This window comes from Oncorhynchus clarkii, chromosome 27 (genome assembly GCF_045791955.1).
Source record: "Oncorhynchus clarkii lewisi isolate Uvic-CL-2024 chromosome 27, UVic_Ocla_1.0, whole genome shotgun sequence".
Taxonomy (NCBI): domain Eukaryota; kingdom Metazoa; phylum Chordata; class Actinopteri; order Salmoniformes; family Salmonidae; genus Oncorhynchus; species Oncorhynchus clarkii.
The window spans coordinates 44,351,056-44,371,025 of NC_092173.1; the positions used below are offsets into that span (position 1 = coordinate 44,351,056).

Sequence of the window (19,970 nt, forward strand, 5' to 3'; positions counted from 1 at the left end):
TCAGCTACTGGTCAGACACGCAACAAATGAATACAAGAAGCGCCTTCGCTGTCCTGCCTTTTACTGTCTGCCTTCTGTATACAGTAGGCAGGTCTCTCACCAGCAATATCCTTCTCAAGGCCCCCCCCCCCCCGGGAACTACACGACAGCATTAAGAAACAACATCTGCATATATGTATTCATAATGTTAGCCTTCATATAGTGCATATTACATGTACGTGTTAGTCGTTTAGCAGACAGTCTTCTCCAGAGAGACTAACAGGAGCAATTAGGGTTAAGTGCCTTGCTCAAGGGCACATCAACAGATATAAAAAAAAATTCTCATCTAGTCAGCTCCGGGGGGGGGGGGGGGCATCCGTTCAGTACTGTAGTTGAGGGTCACTGTAGGGCTGTGCAGTACTTTAGGGTCCATAGACAGTAGTACTGTGCAGTACTTTAGGGTCCATAGACAGTAGTATTGTGCAGTACTTTAGGGTCCATAGACAGTAGTACTTTAGGGTCCATAGACAGTAGTACTGTGTAGTACTTTAGGGTCCATAGACAGTAGTACTGTGCAGTACTTTAGGGTCCATAGACAGTAGTACGTTAGGGTCCATAGACAGTAGTACTGTGCAGTACGTTAGGGTCCACAGACAGTAGTACTGTGCAGTACTTTAGGGTACATAGACAGTAGTACTGTGTAGTACTTTAGGGTCCATAGACAGTAGTACTGTGCAGTACTTTAGGGTCCATAGACTGTAGTACTGTGTAGTACTTTAGGGTCCATAGACAGTAGTACTGTACAGTACTTTAGGGTCCATAGACAGTAGTACTGTGCAGTACGTTAGGGTCCATAGACAGTAGTACTGTGCAGTACGTTAGGGTCCATAGACAGTAGTACTGTGTAGTACTTTAGGGTCCATAGACAGTAGTACTGTGTAGTACGTTAGGGTCCATAGACAGTAGTACTGTGCAGTACGTTAGGGTACATAGACAGTGGTACTGTGCAGTACGTTAGGGTCCATAGACAGTAGTACTGTGCAGTACTTTAGGGTCCATAGACAGTAGTCTTGTGCAGTACTTTAGGGTCCATAGACAGTAGTACTGTGCGGTACTTTAGGGTCCATAGACAGTAGTACTGTGCAGTACTTTAGGGTTCATAGACAGTAGTACTTTAGGGTCCATAGACAGTAGTACTGTGCAGTACGTTAGGGTCCATGGACAGTAGTACTGTGTAGTACTTTGGGGTCCATAGACAGTAGTACTGTGCAGTACTTTAGGGTCCATAGACTGTAGTACTGTGTAGTACTTTAGGGTCCATAGACAGTAGTACTGTGCAGTACTTTAGGGTCCATAGACTGTAGTACTGTGTAGTACTTTAGGGTCCATAGACAGTAGTACCGTAGAGTACTTTAGGGTCCATAGACTGTAGTACTGTGTAGTACTTTACTTTAGAGTTAAATTCACAGTTGGGATGTACTTTACGTAGGACAGTCTTCTGCCTGTATTGGACCATGTCAGACTGCCTCTCTACAATCCTCCCCATCTGACTTCAGACTACAACGCCTCTACTCTCATTTAGCCTCGTCTTTCCTGTTTACATAGAGGATTTACAACAACCCAGAGAATCATGTTGAACTGCTTTACATAGAGGATTTACAACAACCCAGAGAATCATGTTGAACTGCTTTACATAGAGGATTTACAACAACCCAGAGAATCATGTTGAACTGCTTTACATAGAGGATTTACAACAACCCAGAGAATCATGTTGAACTGCTTTACATAGAGGATTTACAACAACCCAGAGAATCATGTTGACCTGCTTTACATAGAGGATTTACAACAACCCAGAGAATCATGTTGAACTGCTTTACATAGAGGATTTACAATAACCCAGAGAATCATGTTGAACGGATTTACATAGAGGATTTACAATAACCCAGAGAATCATGTTGAACTGCTTTACATAGAGGATTTACAATAACCCAGAGAATCATGTTGAACTGCTTTACATAGAGGATTTACAATAACCCAGAGAATCATGTTGAACTGCTTTACATAGAGGATTTACAATAACCCAGAGAATCATGTTGAACTGCTTTACATAGAGGATTTACAATAACTAGGAGAATCATGTTGAACTGCTTTACATAGAGGATTTACAACAACCCAGAGAATCATGTTGAACTGCTTTACATAGAGGATTTACAACAACCCAGAGAATCATGTTGAACTGCTTTAACATAGAGGATTTACAACAACTCAGAATCATGTTGAACTGCTTTACATAGAGGATTTACAACAACACGGAAAATCATGTTGAACTGCTTTACATAGAGGATTTACAACAACCCAGATAATCATGTTGAACTGCTTTACATAGAGGATTTACAACAACCCAGAGAATCATGTTGAACTGACAATCAAAATATGTTTTCTCTGATGACATTTGTAACATTTGTAACCAAGGATCTCGCTCACTGTAAAGCATGGTGGTGTAGCTGTCTTCCTGTTTTGTTCCCAACGACCTGGTTGTGGGGTATCCCCATTCTTAGGGACTCCCACCCACCCACACGGTCATACAGTATATCAGTAGGAAAATGAATTGAAGTGGATTGTGTCTAGCGAAAGGTTTTACTAACTGTTGTCAAAGAAGTGCAAGCACACCTCTGGTTACCTCTTTTTGAAATTAAGGTGTTGCAGATAGAAGATAGAGACTCTGTGGTTGAATAGAAGATAGAGACTCTGTGGTTGATAGAAGATAGAGACTGTGGTTGATAGAAGATAGAGACTCTGTGGTTGATAGAAGATAGAGACTCTGTGGTTGATAGAAGATAGAGACTGTGGTTGATAGAAGATAGAGACTCTGTGGTTGAATAGAAGATAGAGACTGTGGTTGATAGAAGATAGAGACTCTGGGGTTGATAGAAGATAGAGACTCTGTGGTTGATAGAAGATAGAGACTCTGTGGTTGATAGAAGATAGAGACTCTGTGGTTGATAGAAGATAGAGACTATGTGGTTGACAGAAGATAGAGACTCTGTGGTTGATAGAAGATAGAGACTCTGTGGTTGATAGAAGATAGAGACTGTGGTTGATAGAAGATGGAGACTCTGTGGTTGATAGAAGATAGAGACTCTGTGGTTGATAGAAGATAGAGACTCTGTGGTTGATAGAAGATGGAGACTCTGTGGTTGATAGAAGATAGAGACTGTGGTTGATAGAAGATAGAGACTCTGTGGTTGAATAGAAGATAGAGACTCTGTGGTTGAATAGAAGATAGAGACTCTGTGGTTGATAGAAGATAGAGACTCTGTGGTTGATAGAAGATAGAGACTCTGTGGTTGATAGAAGATAGAGACTCTGTGGTTCAATAGAAGATAGAGACTCTGGTTGATAGAAGATAGAGACTCTGTGGTTGATAGAAGATAGAGACTCTGTGGTTGATAGAAGATAGAGACTCTGTGGTTCAATAGAAGATAGAGACTCTGGTTGATAGAAGATAGAGACTCTGTGGTTGATAGAAGATAGAGACTCTGTGGTTGATAGAAGATATAGACTCGGTGGTTGATAGAAGATAGAGACTGTGGTTGATAGAAGATAGAGACTCTGTGGTTGATAGAAGATAGAGACTATGTGGTTGATAGAAGATAGAGACTCTGTGGTTGAATAGAAGATAGAGACTCTGTGGTTGAATAGAAGATAGAGACTCTGTGGCCTGCGTCCCAAAGTAGTGCACTATAAAGGGTGCCATTTCGGATCGCGCCCTGTACTCCCATTCAGGTCCCTTGAAGGAAAAGCCATGTGTAGTGTTCCCACTCCGTACGTCATTAAGCATGATGGATTAATGAGTTCTGAGGCGAACCCTGTGGCATAACATACATGTCCCCTTGAAATACATTGAACATGTGACCTACCACTCTCTGAATGGTACTGACGTGTTGAGAATCACATTGAAAAGGCTAAGGAGTTGATCCAGATTGATGTACGGGTTACCTTAGTATCATAGTTGTTTTCCAGCTGCCCCAGGCCTTAGCACTGATGATGCCTGCATTTATTACGTCTGTATTAGTTAGGTCTGTGATCCTGCAAGTGGCTGTGTTTACACAGGCAGCCCATTCTGATCTTTAGAACGCTGTGTTTACACAGGCAGCCCATTCTGATCTTTAGAACGCTGTGTTTACACAGGCAGCCCATTCTGATCTTTAGAACGCTGTGTTTACACAGGCAGCCCATTCTGATCTTTAGAACGCTGTGTTTACACAGGCAGCCCATTCTGATCTTTAGTGGCTGTGTTCACACAGGCAGCCCATTCTGATCTTTTAGTGGCTGTGTTTACACAGGCAGCCCATTCTGATCTTTAGAATGCTGTGTTTACACAGGCAGCCCATTCTGATCTTTAGTGGCTGTGTTTACACAGGCAGTCCATTCTGATATTTTGCACTATTATTGACAAATGAACTGATCTGATTGGTCAAAAGACAATTAGTGAATAGAATATCAGAATTGGGTTATCCTGTGTAAATTCAGCCAATGATGAGGCAAACCTCCCGGGATACATTTACTGATCTGAAGTGAACGTTCTAGAAGAATGTTCTGGTACCAGTCTGTTATTTATTTATTTACACATTGTAACCATGGTGAATCTACTCTTGTTGTCACTCTCTGTCCAAGTGTACTTATCATTGCATCTCTTTGCGATCAACTCAACAAAAACAAAAATGGATTTGCTTCTTTTTGTGTAGCCTTGCGTCTCTGTGTGAGTCAAAACATTTTGTTTTGTTTTTGAGATCCACAAGTGACATCTAGGCAGCTGTGGAAAATCCCATCGTGACTTTCATTCTCTTTTTCTCCATCCGACTGGATCTTTTATCGTGTCATAATACTAGCTAACCAGGAAGTCTAGTTTGGGGAAAAAAATATGGTTCAACGGAGTATGATTTATGAATGATTATTCACGATGAATATTGTAAAACAGGAACCATTGTATTCATTGTATTGAACTGTGATACCTCTTGTCTCAAATCAGAGATGAATCTCAGGTCTTGAAGGAAATTCATGACTCATAACAGAAAGCCAAGAGACTGCCATTTATTCATTTAAACATTTTATTTTACATTTATTCATCATTTTTAAATGTTATTTTAGGTTCATTTTGTTGTTGTGGGTTTTTTGTGTTGTGACACAACATATTTAAACCACGTTGTAAAATGTCCACCGGATGTAAAGTATCATAACAGTATTTATTATTTTTTACTTTAAGGATTTGTTCAACAACACTTAGCAATGTAAAAAAATAACATAATATTAGTTGCTTCAGAGTTAGATGATGTGGTGTGGAAAACCACCACTTTCCCTTGTATAGAATGTCCTATTTACACTGTGTCAATGTAATCATTTGAAGCAGACTAACACCGATATCTGAATGATGATGATATCTACCTAGATATAGATATAGACATAGTAGAACTAGAGTAGTTTGACTGCATGGCTGCAGAGGAGACGATGCCTCCCCAGATACCCTTACCAGAGGTTAGCCCTTTGAGCTAAAAGGCTGACAGCTCAGTAACTGGTTGGTTACATAGGGAAAAGGTCAAGGAAGGTTAACCCTTCAGGCTAAAGGCCGATAGTAACTGGGTTAGTAACTGGTTGGTTACATAGGGAGATTTATCTGAAACGTACTGTTCTGTCAGGTTTGGAAGTGCATTGATTGATCTATGTCTTGCGGACGTGACCATTGTGACCAATGTACTCTAGAACTCTTTAATGTTCCTTCCATTCTAGAACAGAAGATTGGGTTCCCAGTAGATGTACTCTAGAACTCTTTAATGTTCCTTCCATTCTAGAACAGAAGGTTGGGTTCCCAGTAGATGTACTCTAGAACCCTTTAATGTTCCTTCCATTCTAGAACAGAAGGTTGGGTTCCCAGTAGATGTACTCTAGAACTCTTTAATGTTCCTTCCATTCTAGAACAGAAGGTTGGGTTCCCAGTAGATGTACTCTAGAACTCTTTAATGTTCCTTCCATTCTAGAACAGAAGATTGGGTTCCCAGTAGATGTACTCTAGAACTCTTTAATGTTCCTTCCATTCTAGAACAGAAGATTGGGTTCCCAGTAGATGTACTCTAGAACCCTTTAATGTTCCTTCCATTCTAGAACAGAAGGTTGGGTTCCCAGTAGATGTACTCTAGAACCCTTTAATGTTCCTTCCATTCTAGAACAGAAGGTTGGGTTCCCAGTAGACGTACTCTAGAACTCTTTAATGTTCCTTCCATTCTAGAACAGAAGGTTGGGTTCCCAGTAGATGTACTCTAGAACTCTTTAATGTTCCTTCCATTCTAGAACAGAAGGTTGGGTTCCCAGTAGATGTACTCTAGAACTCTTTAATGTTCCTTCCATTCTAGAACAGAAGGTTGGGTTCCCAGTAGATGCATATCTAATGAGGGGTTGGTGTCTCACATGTTGATGTCGATACCTTAGTTATTGCTATTGTTTTACGTGATATTAATATTTTATATTAATTTTGTTGTAAAGATTGTATGGAATTCTTCTCCAGCACAGGTTCTGCCATGTTGTTGATATGAAAGCATGTCTCTTCAATAAGTATTTTCTTTTGCGTTGTTTGTTTTTTATAAAGAACTTGGTTTCATATTTGTTTGGATGGTAGAAGTTAAACATTGTGGTTTTTATTATGAGACACTAATGTCTGTATATGTGGCACTTTGGATTGAAGTATTAAAATATAACGGGGGAAAAATAAGACTTTGTAAATATAGTGTTTGCTTTTTCCCCCACAGATATAGCAGTTATGTACTCTAGTATAAATTAGACCGTGCGGATGGCTCTACAACATAATGCTTATGCCATTTCACTTCCTGGATAGGTTGTGAATAACAGCCATTTCACTTCCTGGATAGGTGTGAATAACAGCCATTTCACTTCCTGGATAGGTGTGAATAACAGCCATTTCACTTCCTGGATAGGTGTGAATAACAGCCATTTCACTTCCTGGGTAGGTGTGAATAACATCCATTTCACTTCCTGGATAGGTGTGAATAACAGCCATTTCACTTCCTGGATAGGTGTAAATAACAGCCATTTCACTTCCTGGATAGGTGTGAATAACAGCCATTTCACTTCCTGGATAGGTGTGAATAACAGCCATTTCACTTCCTGGATAGGTGTAAATAACAGCCATTTCACTTCCTGGATAGGTGTAAACAACAGAAACATTAGCCAGGCCAGAGCTATTATACAGCTAATGAAATAGCTACACCTACTAGTGTATTTGTCCAGAACAGGTGAGTTCGATGTGGGATTAGGCTCTATTCGTCCACAACAGGTGAGTTCGATATGGGATTAGGCTCTATTCGTCCACAACAGGTGAGTTCGATATGGGATTAGGCTCTATTCGTCCACAACAGGTGAGTTCGATATGGGATTAGGCTCTATTCGTCCACAACAGGTGAGTTCGATATGGGATTAGGCTCTATTCGTCCACAACAGGTGAGTTCGATATGGGATTAGGCTCTATTCGTCCACAACAGGTGAGTTCGATGTGGGATTAGGCTCTATTCGTCCACAACAGGTGAGTTCGATATGGGATTAGGCTCTATTCGTCCACAACAGGTGAGTTCGATGATCATCCACAGTAGGTAACTGGATACCATAACCAGTTGAGTTTGATGTGGGATTAGGCTCTATTCATCCACAGTAGGTAACTGGATACCATAACCAGTTGAGTTTGATGTGGGATTAGGCTCTATTCATCCACAGTAGGTTACTGGATACCATAACCAGTTGAGTTTGATGTGGGATTAGGCTCTATTCATCCACAGTAGGTTACTGGATACCATAACCAGTTGAGTTTGATGTGGGATTAGGCTCTATTCATCCACAGAAGGTAATTGGATACCATAACCAGTTGAGTTTGATGTGAGATTAGGCTCTATTCTTCCACAGTAGGTAACTGGATACCATAACCAGTTGAGTTTGATGTGGGATTAGGCTCTATTCATCCACAGTAGGTAACTGGATACCATAACCAGTTGAGTTTGATGTGGGATTAGGCTCTATTCATCCACAGTAGGTAACTGGATACCATAACCAGTTGAGTTTGATGTGGGATTAGGCTCTATTCATCCACAGTAGGTAACTGGATACCATAACCAGTTGAGTTTGATGTGGGATTAGGCTCTATTCATCCACAGTAGGTAACTGGATACCATAACCAGTTGAGTTTGATGTGGGATTAGGCTCTATTCATCCACAGTAGGTAACTGGATACCATAACCAGTTGAGTTTGATGTGGGATTAGGCTCTATTCATCCACAGTAGGTAACTGGATACCATAACCAGTTGAGTTTGATGTGGGATTAGGCTCTATTCATCCACAGTAGGTAACTGGATACCATAACCAGTTGAGTTTGATGTGGGATTAGGCTCTATTCATCCACAGTAGGTAACTGGATACCATAACCAGTTGAGTTTGATGTGGGATTAGGCTCTATTCATTCACAGTAGGTAACTGGATACCATAACCAGTTGAGTTTGATGTGGGATTAGGCTCTATTCATCCACAGTAGGTAACTGGATACCATAACCAGTTGAGTTTGATGTGGGATTAGGCTCTATTCATCCACAGTAGGTAACTGGATACCATAACCAGTTGAGTTTGATGTGGGATTAGGCTCTATTCATCCACAGTAGGTTACTGGATACCATAACCAGTTGAGTTTGATGTGGGATTAGGCTCTATTCATCCACAGTAGGTTACTGGATACCATAACCAGTTGAGTTTGATGTGGGATTAGGCTCTATTCATCCACAGAAGGTAATTGGATACCATAACCAGTTGAGTTTGATGTGAGATTAGGCTCTATTCTTCCACAGTAGGTAACTGGATACCATAACCAGTTGAGTTTGATGTGGGATTAGGCTCTATTCATCCACAGTAGGTAACTGGATACCATAACCAGTTGAGTTTGATGTGGGATTAGGCTCTATTCATCCACAGTAGGTAACTGGATACCATAACCAGTTGAGTTTGATGTGGGATTAGGCTCTATTCATCCACAGTAGGTAACTGGATACCATAACCAGTTGAGTTTGATGTGGGATTAGGCTCTATTCATCCACAGTAGGTAACTGGATACCATAACCAGTTGAGTTTGATGTGGGATTAGGCTCTATTCATCCACAGTAGGTAACTGGATACCATAACCAGTTGAGTTTGATGTGGGATTAGGCTCTATTCATCCACAGTAGGTAACTGGATACCATAACCAGTTGAGTTTGATGTGGGATTAGGCTCTATTCATCCACAGTAGGTAACTGGATACCATAACCAGTTGAGTTTGATGTGGGATTAGGCTCTATTCATCCACAGTAGGTAACTGGATACCATAACCAGTTGAGTTTGATGTGGGATTAGGCTCTATTCATTCACAGTAGGTAACTGGATACCATAACCAGTTGAGTTTGATGTGGGATTAGGCTCTATTCATCCACAGTAGGTAACTGGATACCATAACCAGTTGAGTTTGATGTGGGATTAGGCTCTATTCATCCACAGTAGGTAACTGGATACCATAACCAGTTGAGTTTGATGTGGGATTAGGCTCTATTCATCCACAGTAGGTAACTGGATACCATAACCAGTTGAGTTTGATGTGGGATTAGGCTCTATTCATCCACAGTAGGTAACTGGATACCATAACCAGTTGAGTTTGATGTGGGATTAGGCTCTATTCATCCACAGTAGGTAACTGGATACCATAACCAGTTGAGTTTGATGTGGGATTAGGCTCTATTCATCCACAGTAGGTAACTGGATACCATAACCAGTTGAGTTTGATGTGGGATTAGGCTCTATTCATCCACAGTAGGTAACTGGATACCATAACCAGTTGAGTTTGATGTGGGATTAGGCTCTATTCATTCACAGTAGGTAACTGGATACCATAACCAGTTGAGTTTGATGTGGGATTAGGCTCTATTCATTCACAGTAGGTAACTGGATACCATAACCAGTTGAGTTTGATGTGGGATTAGGCTCTATTCATCCACAGTAGGTAACTGGATACCATAACCAGTTGAGTTTGATGTGGGATTAGGCTCTATTCATCCACAGTAGGTAACTGGATACCATAACCAGTTGAGTTTGATGTGGGATTAGGCTCTATTCATCCACAGTAGGTAACTGGATACCATAACCAGTTGAGTTTGATGTGGGATTAGGCTCTATTCATCCACAGTAGGTTACTGGATACCATAACCAGTTGAGTTTGATGTGGGATTAGGCTCTATTCATCCACAGTAGGTAACTGGATACCATAACCAGTTGAGTTTGATGTGAGATTAGGCTCTATTCATCCACAGTAGGTAACTGGATACCATAACCAGTTGAGTTTGATGTGGGATTAGGCTCTATTCATCCACAGTAGGTAACTGGATACCATAACCAGTTGAGTTTGATGTGGGATTAGGCTCTATTCATCCACAGTAGGTAACTGGATACCATAACCAGTTGAGTTTGATGTGGGATTAGGCTCTATTCATCCACAGTAGGTAACTGGATACCATAACCAGTTGAGTTTGATGTGGGATTAGGCTCTATTCATCCACAGTAGGTAACTGGATACCATAACCAGTTGAGTTTGATGTGGGATTAGGCTCTATTCATCCACAGTAGGTAACTGGATAGTAGAAAGCATGATTCCACATCTATGGTTTTGAATTACCTCCTGAGGTTTGTTTCATTGCACATAGTAAACATACTTGTCTTGATTGTGCATTCCCATCACAAAGCGTTTTCAGTTTTGTCTAATATGAATTAACCAAACCAACCAATCACTCAATCACTGTGCCTGTACTACTCCCATACTGTCTGCCACCTGCATGCTGTGGGAGATGCTGTCCTGGTTGTTCTACAGTTCTACAGTTCTGCAGTTCTTGGTTCTCGGTGTCACCCTGACCATAGAGTGCCCTTGGTTCTCTGTGGTGTAGTAGGTCAGGGCGTGACTAGGGGGGTGTTCTAGTTCAATATTTGTATGTTGGTGTTTTGTATGGTTCCCAATTAGAGGCAGCTGGTAATTGTTGCCTCTAATTGGGGATCATATTTAGGTAGCCATTTTTCCCATCTGTGTTTGTGGGATATTGTTTTGTGTTTGTGCATCACTACTTTCACAGTTCGTTATTGTTTTATTGTTTTTGTTTAAAGTTTCACCGTAATAAAGATGTGGAACTTCAATCACGCTGCGCCTTGGTCCCCTCATAACAACGATCGTGACACTCGGTTCTACAGTTCTAGGTTCTACAGCTCTGTGTTCCGTACCGACATGCTGTGTGAGATTCCCTCGCGGTCAGTCAGCAGATCAGCCTAATTCTACTGTTCTTAGTTATATGGTTCTATAGTTCTAAGCTCCAGGGCTCTCCTACCTGCATGTTGTGTGAGATTCCCTCGCGGTCAGACAGCAGCTCAGCCAGGTTCTTGGTTCCCAGGACGTTCCTCAGGGTGGTCTGGGCGAGGAGACGGGTGGAGGAGTGGGCGTTGGACACGTTAGCTACAGCACTGAAATACACCACCCCGTCTACAGACACCGTCACTGAGTCTTTGGTCAGGATCTGGACAGAAGAGAAGTGGGCAAGAGGTGAGTTTATACTGAATGAATTGCATTCTGAAAAAGGGATGTGGTGGGGTCTTGTAAGGATATTGGTATGCATTGCTTGTGCACATTACAACCTTAATCTACCAATACCAATACCTGGACAGTCAAAGTGAACTGATTAGGATCCAGGGCTCTCCAACCATGCTCCCGGAGAGTTACCCTCCTGTAGATTTTAACTCCAACCATGTTCCTACAGGAGGGTATCTCTCCAGGAACATGGTTAGAGTTAAAACCTACAGGAAGGTAACTCTCCAGGAACAGGGTTGGAGTTTAAACCTACAGGAGGGTATCTCCAGGAACATGGTTGGAGTTTAAACCTACAGGAGGGTATCTCTCAAGGAACAGGGTTGGAGTTAACCTTCAGAAGGGTATCTCTCCAGGAACAGGTTTGGAGTTAAAACCTACAGGAGGGTAGCTCTCCAGGAACAGGGTTGGAGTTAATTAACCTTCAGGAGGGTATCTCTCCAGGAACAGGGTTGGAGTTAACCTACAGGAGGGTATCTCTCCAGGAACAGGGTTGGAGTATAAACCTACAGGAGGGTAACTCTCTTGTAACAGGGTTGGAGTTTAAACCTAAAGGAGATTGTCTCTCTAGTAACAGGGTTGGAGTTTAAACCTACAGGAGGGTATCTTTCCAGGAACAGAGTTGGAGTTAAAACCTACAGGAGGGTATCTCTCCAGGAACAGGGTTGGAGTTAACCTTCAGGAGGGTATCTCTCCAGGAAGAGGGTTGGAGTTATAACCTACAGGAGGGTAGCTCTCCAGGAACAGGGTTGGAGTTTAAAGCTACAGGAGGGTATCTCTCCAGGAACAGGGTTGGAGTTAAAACCTACAGGAGGATATCTCTCCAGGAACGGGGTTGGAGTTAACCTTCAGGAGGGTATCTCTCCAGGAAGAGGGTTGGAGTTATAACCTACAGGAGGGTGTCTCTCCAGGAACAGGGTTGGAGTTAAAACCTACAGGAGGGTAGCTCTCCAGGAACAGGGTTGGAGTTAACCTTCAGGAGGGTGTCTCTCCAGGAACATTGTTGGAGTTATAACCTTCAGGAGGGTGTCTCTCCAGGAACAGGGTTGGAGTTAAAACCTACAGGGGGGTATCTCCAGGAACAGGGTTGGAGTTAACCTTCAGGAGGGTATCTCTCCAGGAAGAGGGTTGGAGTTATAACCTACAGGAGGGTGTCTCTCCAGGAACAGGGTTGGAGTTAAAACCTACAGGAGGGTGTCTCTCCAGGAACAGGGTTGGAGTTAACCTTCAGGAGGGTGTCTCTCCAGGAACAGTGTTGGAGTTATAACCTTCAGGAGGGTGTCTCTCCAGGAACAGGGTTGGAGTTAAAACCTACAGGAGGGTATCTCTCCAGGAACAGGGTTGGAGTTAACCTTCAGGAGGTTGTCTCTCCAGGAACAGGGTTGGAGTTAAAACCTTCAGGAGGGTATCTCTCCAGGAACAGGGTTGGAGTTATAACCTACAGGAGGGTATCTCTCCAGGAACATGGTTGGAGAGCCCTGATATACGCTGTCATTGGTGCAGAAAACACGAAGATGTACATGACACAGTCCTCACTGTACAACAGTGGTATGAGGTATTTGAGGTAGATGTGTTCAGTACCTCTTGGGGTGGAATGTCAAAAGACACAGTCCTCAAGTCCACCTTCACGAAAGTGTCAGTACAGGGTAGTACAAAGAAGATCCCCACAGAGGAGACCGAAGAGAAGGATGTTTTATCAACAGTTCAAAGGCATGTCACAGTGTGTGTACTGTACTGTAGGCCATATTGAGTGAGGTGTATTGATTGCTGTGGTAATATTTCACCTGGTCCTTTCGGCTTCTTGTCCGCGATGCGTCCAAGTCTGAAAATGACCGCTCGCTCATACTCCTTTACAATCTAGATAGTCAAAAAAAATACAGGGTGACACGAAACCATTTTGTTTTACGTTGGTTATATCATGTCCCATGATGCCATATCAGGGCTATAAAATGGGTGACTAGATAACACAACTCCAGAGAACTATGCTTGTGACGTTTGCAGAGAGATCCTCCCCTCATACCATAGCTCCTCCCCTCATACCATAGCTCCTCCCCTCATACCATAGCCCCACCCCTCATACCATAGCCCCACCCCTCATACCATAGCTCCAACCCTCAAACCATAGCCACCCCTTATAGGTCCAACCATCATACCATAGGTCCACCTATAGGTTCACGCCTTATAGGTCTAACCCTTATAGGTCCACCCCTTATAGGTCCGCCCCTTATAGGTTCACGCCTTATAGGTCCACCCCTTATAGGTCTAACCCTTATAGGTCCACCCCTTATAGGTCCAACCATCATACCATAGGTCCACCTATAGGTTCACGCCTTATAGGTCTAACCCTTATAGGTCCACCCCTTATAGGTCCGCCCCTTATAGGTCCAACCATCATACCATAGGTCCACCTATAGGTTCACGCCTTATAGGTCCACCCCTTATAGGTCCACCCCTTATAGGTCCGCCCCTTATAGGTTCACGCCTTATAGGTCCGCCCCTTATAGGTTCACGCCTTATAGGTCCAACCCTCATACCATAGGTCCACCCCTTACAGGCCCGCCCCTTATAGGTCCACCCCTTATAGGTCCACCCCTTATAGGTCCGCCCCTTATAGGTTCACGCCTTATAGGTCCAACCCTCATACCATAGGTCCCCGCCCCTTATAGGTCCGCCCCTATAGGTTCACGCCTTATAGGTCCCACCCTCATACCATAGGTCCCCGCCCCTTATAGGTCCGCCCCTTATAGGTTCACGCCTTATAGGTCCAACCCTCATACCATAGGTCCACCCCTTATAGGCCCGCCCCTTATAGGTCCACCCCTTATAGGTCCGCCCCTTATAGGTCCAACCCTCATACCATAGGTCCATACCTTATAGGTCCGCCCCTTATAGGTTTACGCCTTATAAGTCCAACCCTCATACCATAGGTCCAGCCCTTATAGGCCCGCCCCTTATAGGTCCGCCCCTTATAGGTCCAACCCTCATACCATAGGTCCAGCCCTTATAGGTCCACCCCTTATAGGTCCGCCCCTTATAGGTCCAACCCTCATACCATAGGTCCACCCCTTATAGGTCCGCCCCTTATAGGCCCGCCCCTTATAGGTCCGCCCCTTATAGGTCCAACCCTCATACCATAGGTCCACCCCTTATAGGTCCGCCCCTTATAGGTCCGCCCCTTATAGGTCCGCTCCTCAACGTTTTATGTAATTTGTCTAGTGTTCACTAAGGAATACAACCATTTTGATCAGGAAGGAGTAAAGTTCATAACACAACTGTAACAAAAAAAGTATGCAGCTATTCTTTATCCAGCCTAGATTTTACAATTAATTTTACTTACAAACAATTTATAATCAAGATTCAATACAACAATCGGAGACCAAGAGGCTCCACCATCAACACTGTATTTCCAAGTTCTACAGACTCAACAGTCAACGTTCATCTCAGAAGCCGTTCCAGATAAGAGGAGGGAGTGTTACTGGCAGAGAGAACGTAACGTCTAAACCTTCTCTCTATGGCGAGGATCTCTCCTGTCCTGTGACATCTTCAAGGATTCACAGCTCCTGTAAAGCCTGTCTGAAGCTCAGCTGGCAACAAAGAGGATTTATCGGGTGTGTCCAGTCTACAGGAAAAAATCCTGATGCAACATCCTCCCTGCAACCTGGTTTTAAAGAACCGGTGTGAGAGCTTACAGGAGAGGAGTCGGAGAGCTTCATCAGAGTCTGAGGTACAGGAGATGAGTCAGAGAGCTTCATCAGGGTCTGAGGTACAGGAGAGGAGTCAGAGAGCTTCATCAGGGTCTGGGGTACAGGAGAGGAGTCGGAGAGCTTCATCAGGGTCTGAGGTACAGGAGAGGAGTCAGAGAGCTTCATCAGAGTCTGAGGTACAGGAGATGAGTCAGAGAGCTTCATCAGGGTCTGGGGTACAGGAGAGGAGTCAGAGCTTCATCAGGGTCTGGGGAACAGGAGAGGAGTCAGAGAGCTTCATCAGGGTCTGAGGTACAGGAGAGGAGTCAGAGAGCTTCATCAGGGTCTCCTCTGCAGTCAGCACGGTGAGAAACTCAAGCTCTTCTGTCTGGAGGATAAACAGTCTGTCTGTCTTGATTTGCCAAACATCCAAAAAAGCATAAGAGTCATGACTGCTGTCCGATAGATGAGGCTGCTCAGGACCATAAGAAGGAACTCTAGACTGTCCTGAAGACTTCACAGGAGAAGCTAACCTGTGATCAAACAGCTGAGCACGTTCAGAGCCAGGCCCAGCACACAGAGAGGCAGATTAAGGAGAAGTTTAAGAAGCTTCATCAGTTTCTACAAGAGGAAAAGGAGGCCAGGATAACTGCACCGAGGGAAGAAGAGGAACAAACGAGGCAGATGATGAAGAAGAAGATTTGAGGAAAAGATCAGAGAGATGTCATCACTTCCAGATACTATCATAGTCCCAAGAGGAGGAGCTGAGAGCTGGAGACATCTCAGTCCTGCTAAACTACGAGGCCACCATGGAAAGAGACCAGTATACTATCATAGCCCCTAGAGGAGGAGCTGAGAGCTGGAGACATCTCAGTCCTGCTAAACTACGAGGCCGCCATGGAAAGAGACCAGTACACTGACAGATCCAGAGAGGGTTGATAGATGTGACCAAACACCTGGGAAACCAGGAAGTTCAGAGTCTGAGACAAGATGCAAAGAATGCTTCAACATACTCCTGTGATTCTAGACCATAAATTACTGCAAACTAACATCTCATCCTGTCTGAGGATCTGACCCTAGTGTGAGATACAGTGAGGAGCCACAGCAGCTTCCTGACAACTAAGAGAGGGTTTGATAAATATAGGTGGGTCCTGTGGACGTTGATGTTGGGTATTTGAACATCTTGGCCATGTTCTGTTATAATCTCCACCCGGCACAGCCAGAAGAGGACTGGCCACCCCACATAGCCTGGTTCCTCTTTAGGTTTCTTCCTAGGTTTTGGCCTTTCTAGGGAGTTTTTCCTAGCCACCGTGCTTCTACACCTGCATTGCTTGCTGTTTGGGGGTTTTAGGCTGGGTTTCTGTACAGCACTTTGAGATATCAGCTGATGTAAGAAGGGCTTTAAAAATCAATTTGATTTGATTTGGTAGAATAGTTGTTTGGAACTGGGCGTGGTTGTAGAGTCCATCCAGACGGGATTTGCTTCAGGTGCATCCTGGGTTGTGTGGTTTGATAGAGGTCAATATATATGATTATAGGTGCCTCTGGACAAGAGTGTTATGTTACATTTCAGTAAATGACTAAAATTCAAATGTATTTATAAAGCCGTTCTTACATCAGCTGATATCTCAAAGTGCTGTACAGAAACACAACCCATCTTTATGGAAATTTAAATTGATATGTCCACAGGAAAACAATTAGTGAAATGTTTTTTACTTCTTCAGTATTTTTCATTTATTCTCTCATGCAGTAAATAAGATGGAATACAATCCGTCTATATTGTTTTTGTGTTGCGACAGCGTGACTGACTACTGTGAGACCAGTCAGGGACTTTCTACATACTCTACCTTGGCACTGCTCAGTGCATTCAACATCTAGGGATATCTATTTCTTATCTTCATGCGGTCATCATTTTATTTATTTACCAGAACGTAGCAAAATGAAAGTTGCTGGCACGTATAATATTTATCCTTCGGCTGTTGGTGTTACGCTGCCACACACTAGTATACTGTACCTTGACGCACATGAAGATGGCGATGGGGAAGAGGAACACCGTGAAGATTAGAGAGATTCCGAACAGAAGCCTGCCGCAACATCCCAGAGAGCCAGAGCTCTTATCTACACAGGAAGGAATTCACCAACAATACAGGCTAGTCTGACTGATGTTTTATACTACTATAATAACTAAATGTATATAAACTTATACGTACAGGATAATGACTATATACGTATCATAGCTTTATCAATCAAATCAAATTGAGACTTTTAACGTGGAACGCTTACTTAAAAGCCCCTTTCCCCAACGATGCAGAGTTTAAAAAAAAAATAATGAGAACAATTAAAAATAACACGAGAAATAAAAGTACACAAGATTGAAGCTGTATACAAGGAGAGTACCAGTATGATATCACTGTACAGGGGTAGGAGGTAGGTGTATTCATAAAGGCAGGGGTAGGAGGTAGGTGTATTCATAAAGGCTGGGGTAGGAGGTAGGTGTATTCATAAAGGCAGGGGTAGGAGGTAGGTGTATTCATAAAGGCAGGGGTAGGAGGTAGGTGTATTCATAAAGGCAGGGGTAGGAGGTAGGTGTATTCATAAAGGCTGGGGTACGAGGTATTTGAGGTTGAGAACATGGTAAAACACTTCAATATGAGTGCAGAGCAAACAAACATGTGAATGAAAGGAGTCATAGAGTGAATGGATATTCTCCAATGAAAATGTATTTAAGTCCAGGACTATGGTTAACATGTGTCTGGGAAACAGTCGCGACATGTCATGGTATAGTCCACAGTTCAACCAAAAGCATTGTATTGTATTGTTCGGTATTGTATCGTATGGTATCGTATCATAATGTATTGTATCTCTGTGACTAGTATTACATGTCCTCTGGTCTCTCTGTGACTAGTATCACATGTCCTCTGGTCTCTCTGTGACTAGTTTCACATGTCCTCTGGTCTCTCTGTGACTAGTATCACATGTCCTCTGGTCTCTCTGTGACTAGTATCACATGTCCTCTGGTCTCTCTGTGACTAGTATCACATGTCCTCTGGTCTCTCTGTGACTAGTATCACATGTCGTCTGGTCTCTCTGTGACTAGTATCACATGTCCTCTGGTCTCTCTGTGACTAGTATCACATGTCCTCTGGTCCTCTGTGACTAGTATCACATGTCGTCTGGTCTCTCTGTGACTAGTATCACATGTCCTCTGGTCTCTCTGTGACTAGTTTCACATGTCCTCTGGTCTCTCTGGTACTCCTGAGTCATTGTTGTGTCTAGTAGTGAGGCAACACCTTCTCCTCAGAGCCCCCAACGAGGGCTCCCACACACGCACGTACACACATGCACGCACACACACACACACACAAACACACATACCACCCGATAATTAGGTAAAGAATCAATCCCTCCTAAAATGGTCAACTCTCATCATGTTTTCAGTTGATAATATACATGTCATCTACTGTTAAAATTATATTATTGCATTGTATGTATAGAATGTTTCTCTCTCTCTCCCCTCTTCTCTTTCTCTCTTTCTCTCCCGTCTTCTCTTTCTCTCTTTCTCTCTCTCCCCTCTTCTTTCTCTCTCTCTCTCTCTCTCGCTCTCTCTCTGTCACACCCTGACCATAGTTTACTTTGTATATTTCTATGTTTTGGTTGGTCAGGGTGTGATCTGAGTGGGCATTCTATGTTACATGTCTAGTTTGTCCAGTTCTATGTTCGGCCTGATATGGTTCTCAATCAGAGGCAGGTGTTCGTCATTGTCTCTGATTGGGAACCATATTTAGGTAGCCTGGGTTTCACTGTGTGTTTGTGGGTGATTGTTCCTGTCTTTGTGTAGTGTTCACCAGATAGGCTGTATTAGGTTTCACGTTCCGTTTGTTGTTTTCGTATTTATTAGTTATTTCATGTATCGTCATTCATTCATTAAAGAACATGAGTAACCACCACGCTGCATTTCGGTCCTCTCTTTCAACAAACGAAGAACGACGTTACACTCTCCCCTCTTCTCTTTCTCTCTTTCCCCTCTTCTTTCTCTCTCTCACTCGCTCTCTCTCCCCTCTTCTTTCTCTCTCCTCTTCTCTTTCTCTCTCTCTCTTTCTCTCTCTCTCCCCTCTTCTCTTTCTCTCTCTCGTTCTCTCCCCTCTTTTTTTCTCTCTCTAGTTCTCTCCCCTCTTCTCTCTCTCTCTCTCTCTCTCTCTCTGTCTCTCTCTCTCTCTCTCTCTCCTCTTCTCTCTCTCTCTCTCCTCTTTTCTCTCTGTCTCTCTCTCTCTCTCTCTCCTCTTCTCTCTCTCTCTCTCCTCTTCTCTCTCTCTCTCTCTCTCTCTCTGTCTCTCTCTATCTCTCTCTCCTCTTCTCTCTCTCTCTCTCTCTCTCTCTCTCTCTCTCTGTCTCAATCATCCATTTCCATAATTGTAAAGTCCACGTACCTTCTAGGATCTGTTCAGTGCTGCTGCTGATCTGGACCTTCCCCTGGTTCACCATGTCTCTCTCTAGTCCTGCCTGGTGCTCTGTACTCAGCCTTTATTCAACCCAGTCAGTCCAATAGTTTCAGAAATATGACCTACACCTGCAGCTATTAATACTCAGAGCAACATGAATATTAACGTTTAAG

The 19,970-nt window shown here is 43.2% G+C and overlaps 1 protein-coding gene across 1 annotated transcript; it reads right to left on the bottom strand.

The window, feature by feature from the left end:
- Positions 1-4,050: 4,050 nt before the first annotated feature.
- Positions 4,051-19,840, bottom strand: LOC139386426 (stomatin (EPB72)-like 3a). The gene is made up of 6 exons (XM_071132017.1): positions 19,786-19,840; positions 17,373-17,476; positions 13,462-13,532; positions 13,257-13,341; positions 11,422-11,607; positions 4,051-4,272 (listed from the first exon to the last, which is right to left on the bottom strand). The coding sequence occupies exons 1-6, from the start codon at positions 19,838-19,840 to the stop codon at positions 4,051-4,053; spliced, it is 723 nt and encodes a 240-aa protein (XP_070988118.1).
- Positions 19,841-19,970: the final 130 nt, after the last annotated feature.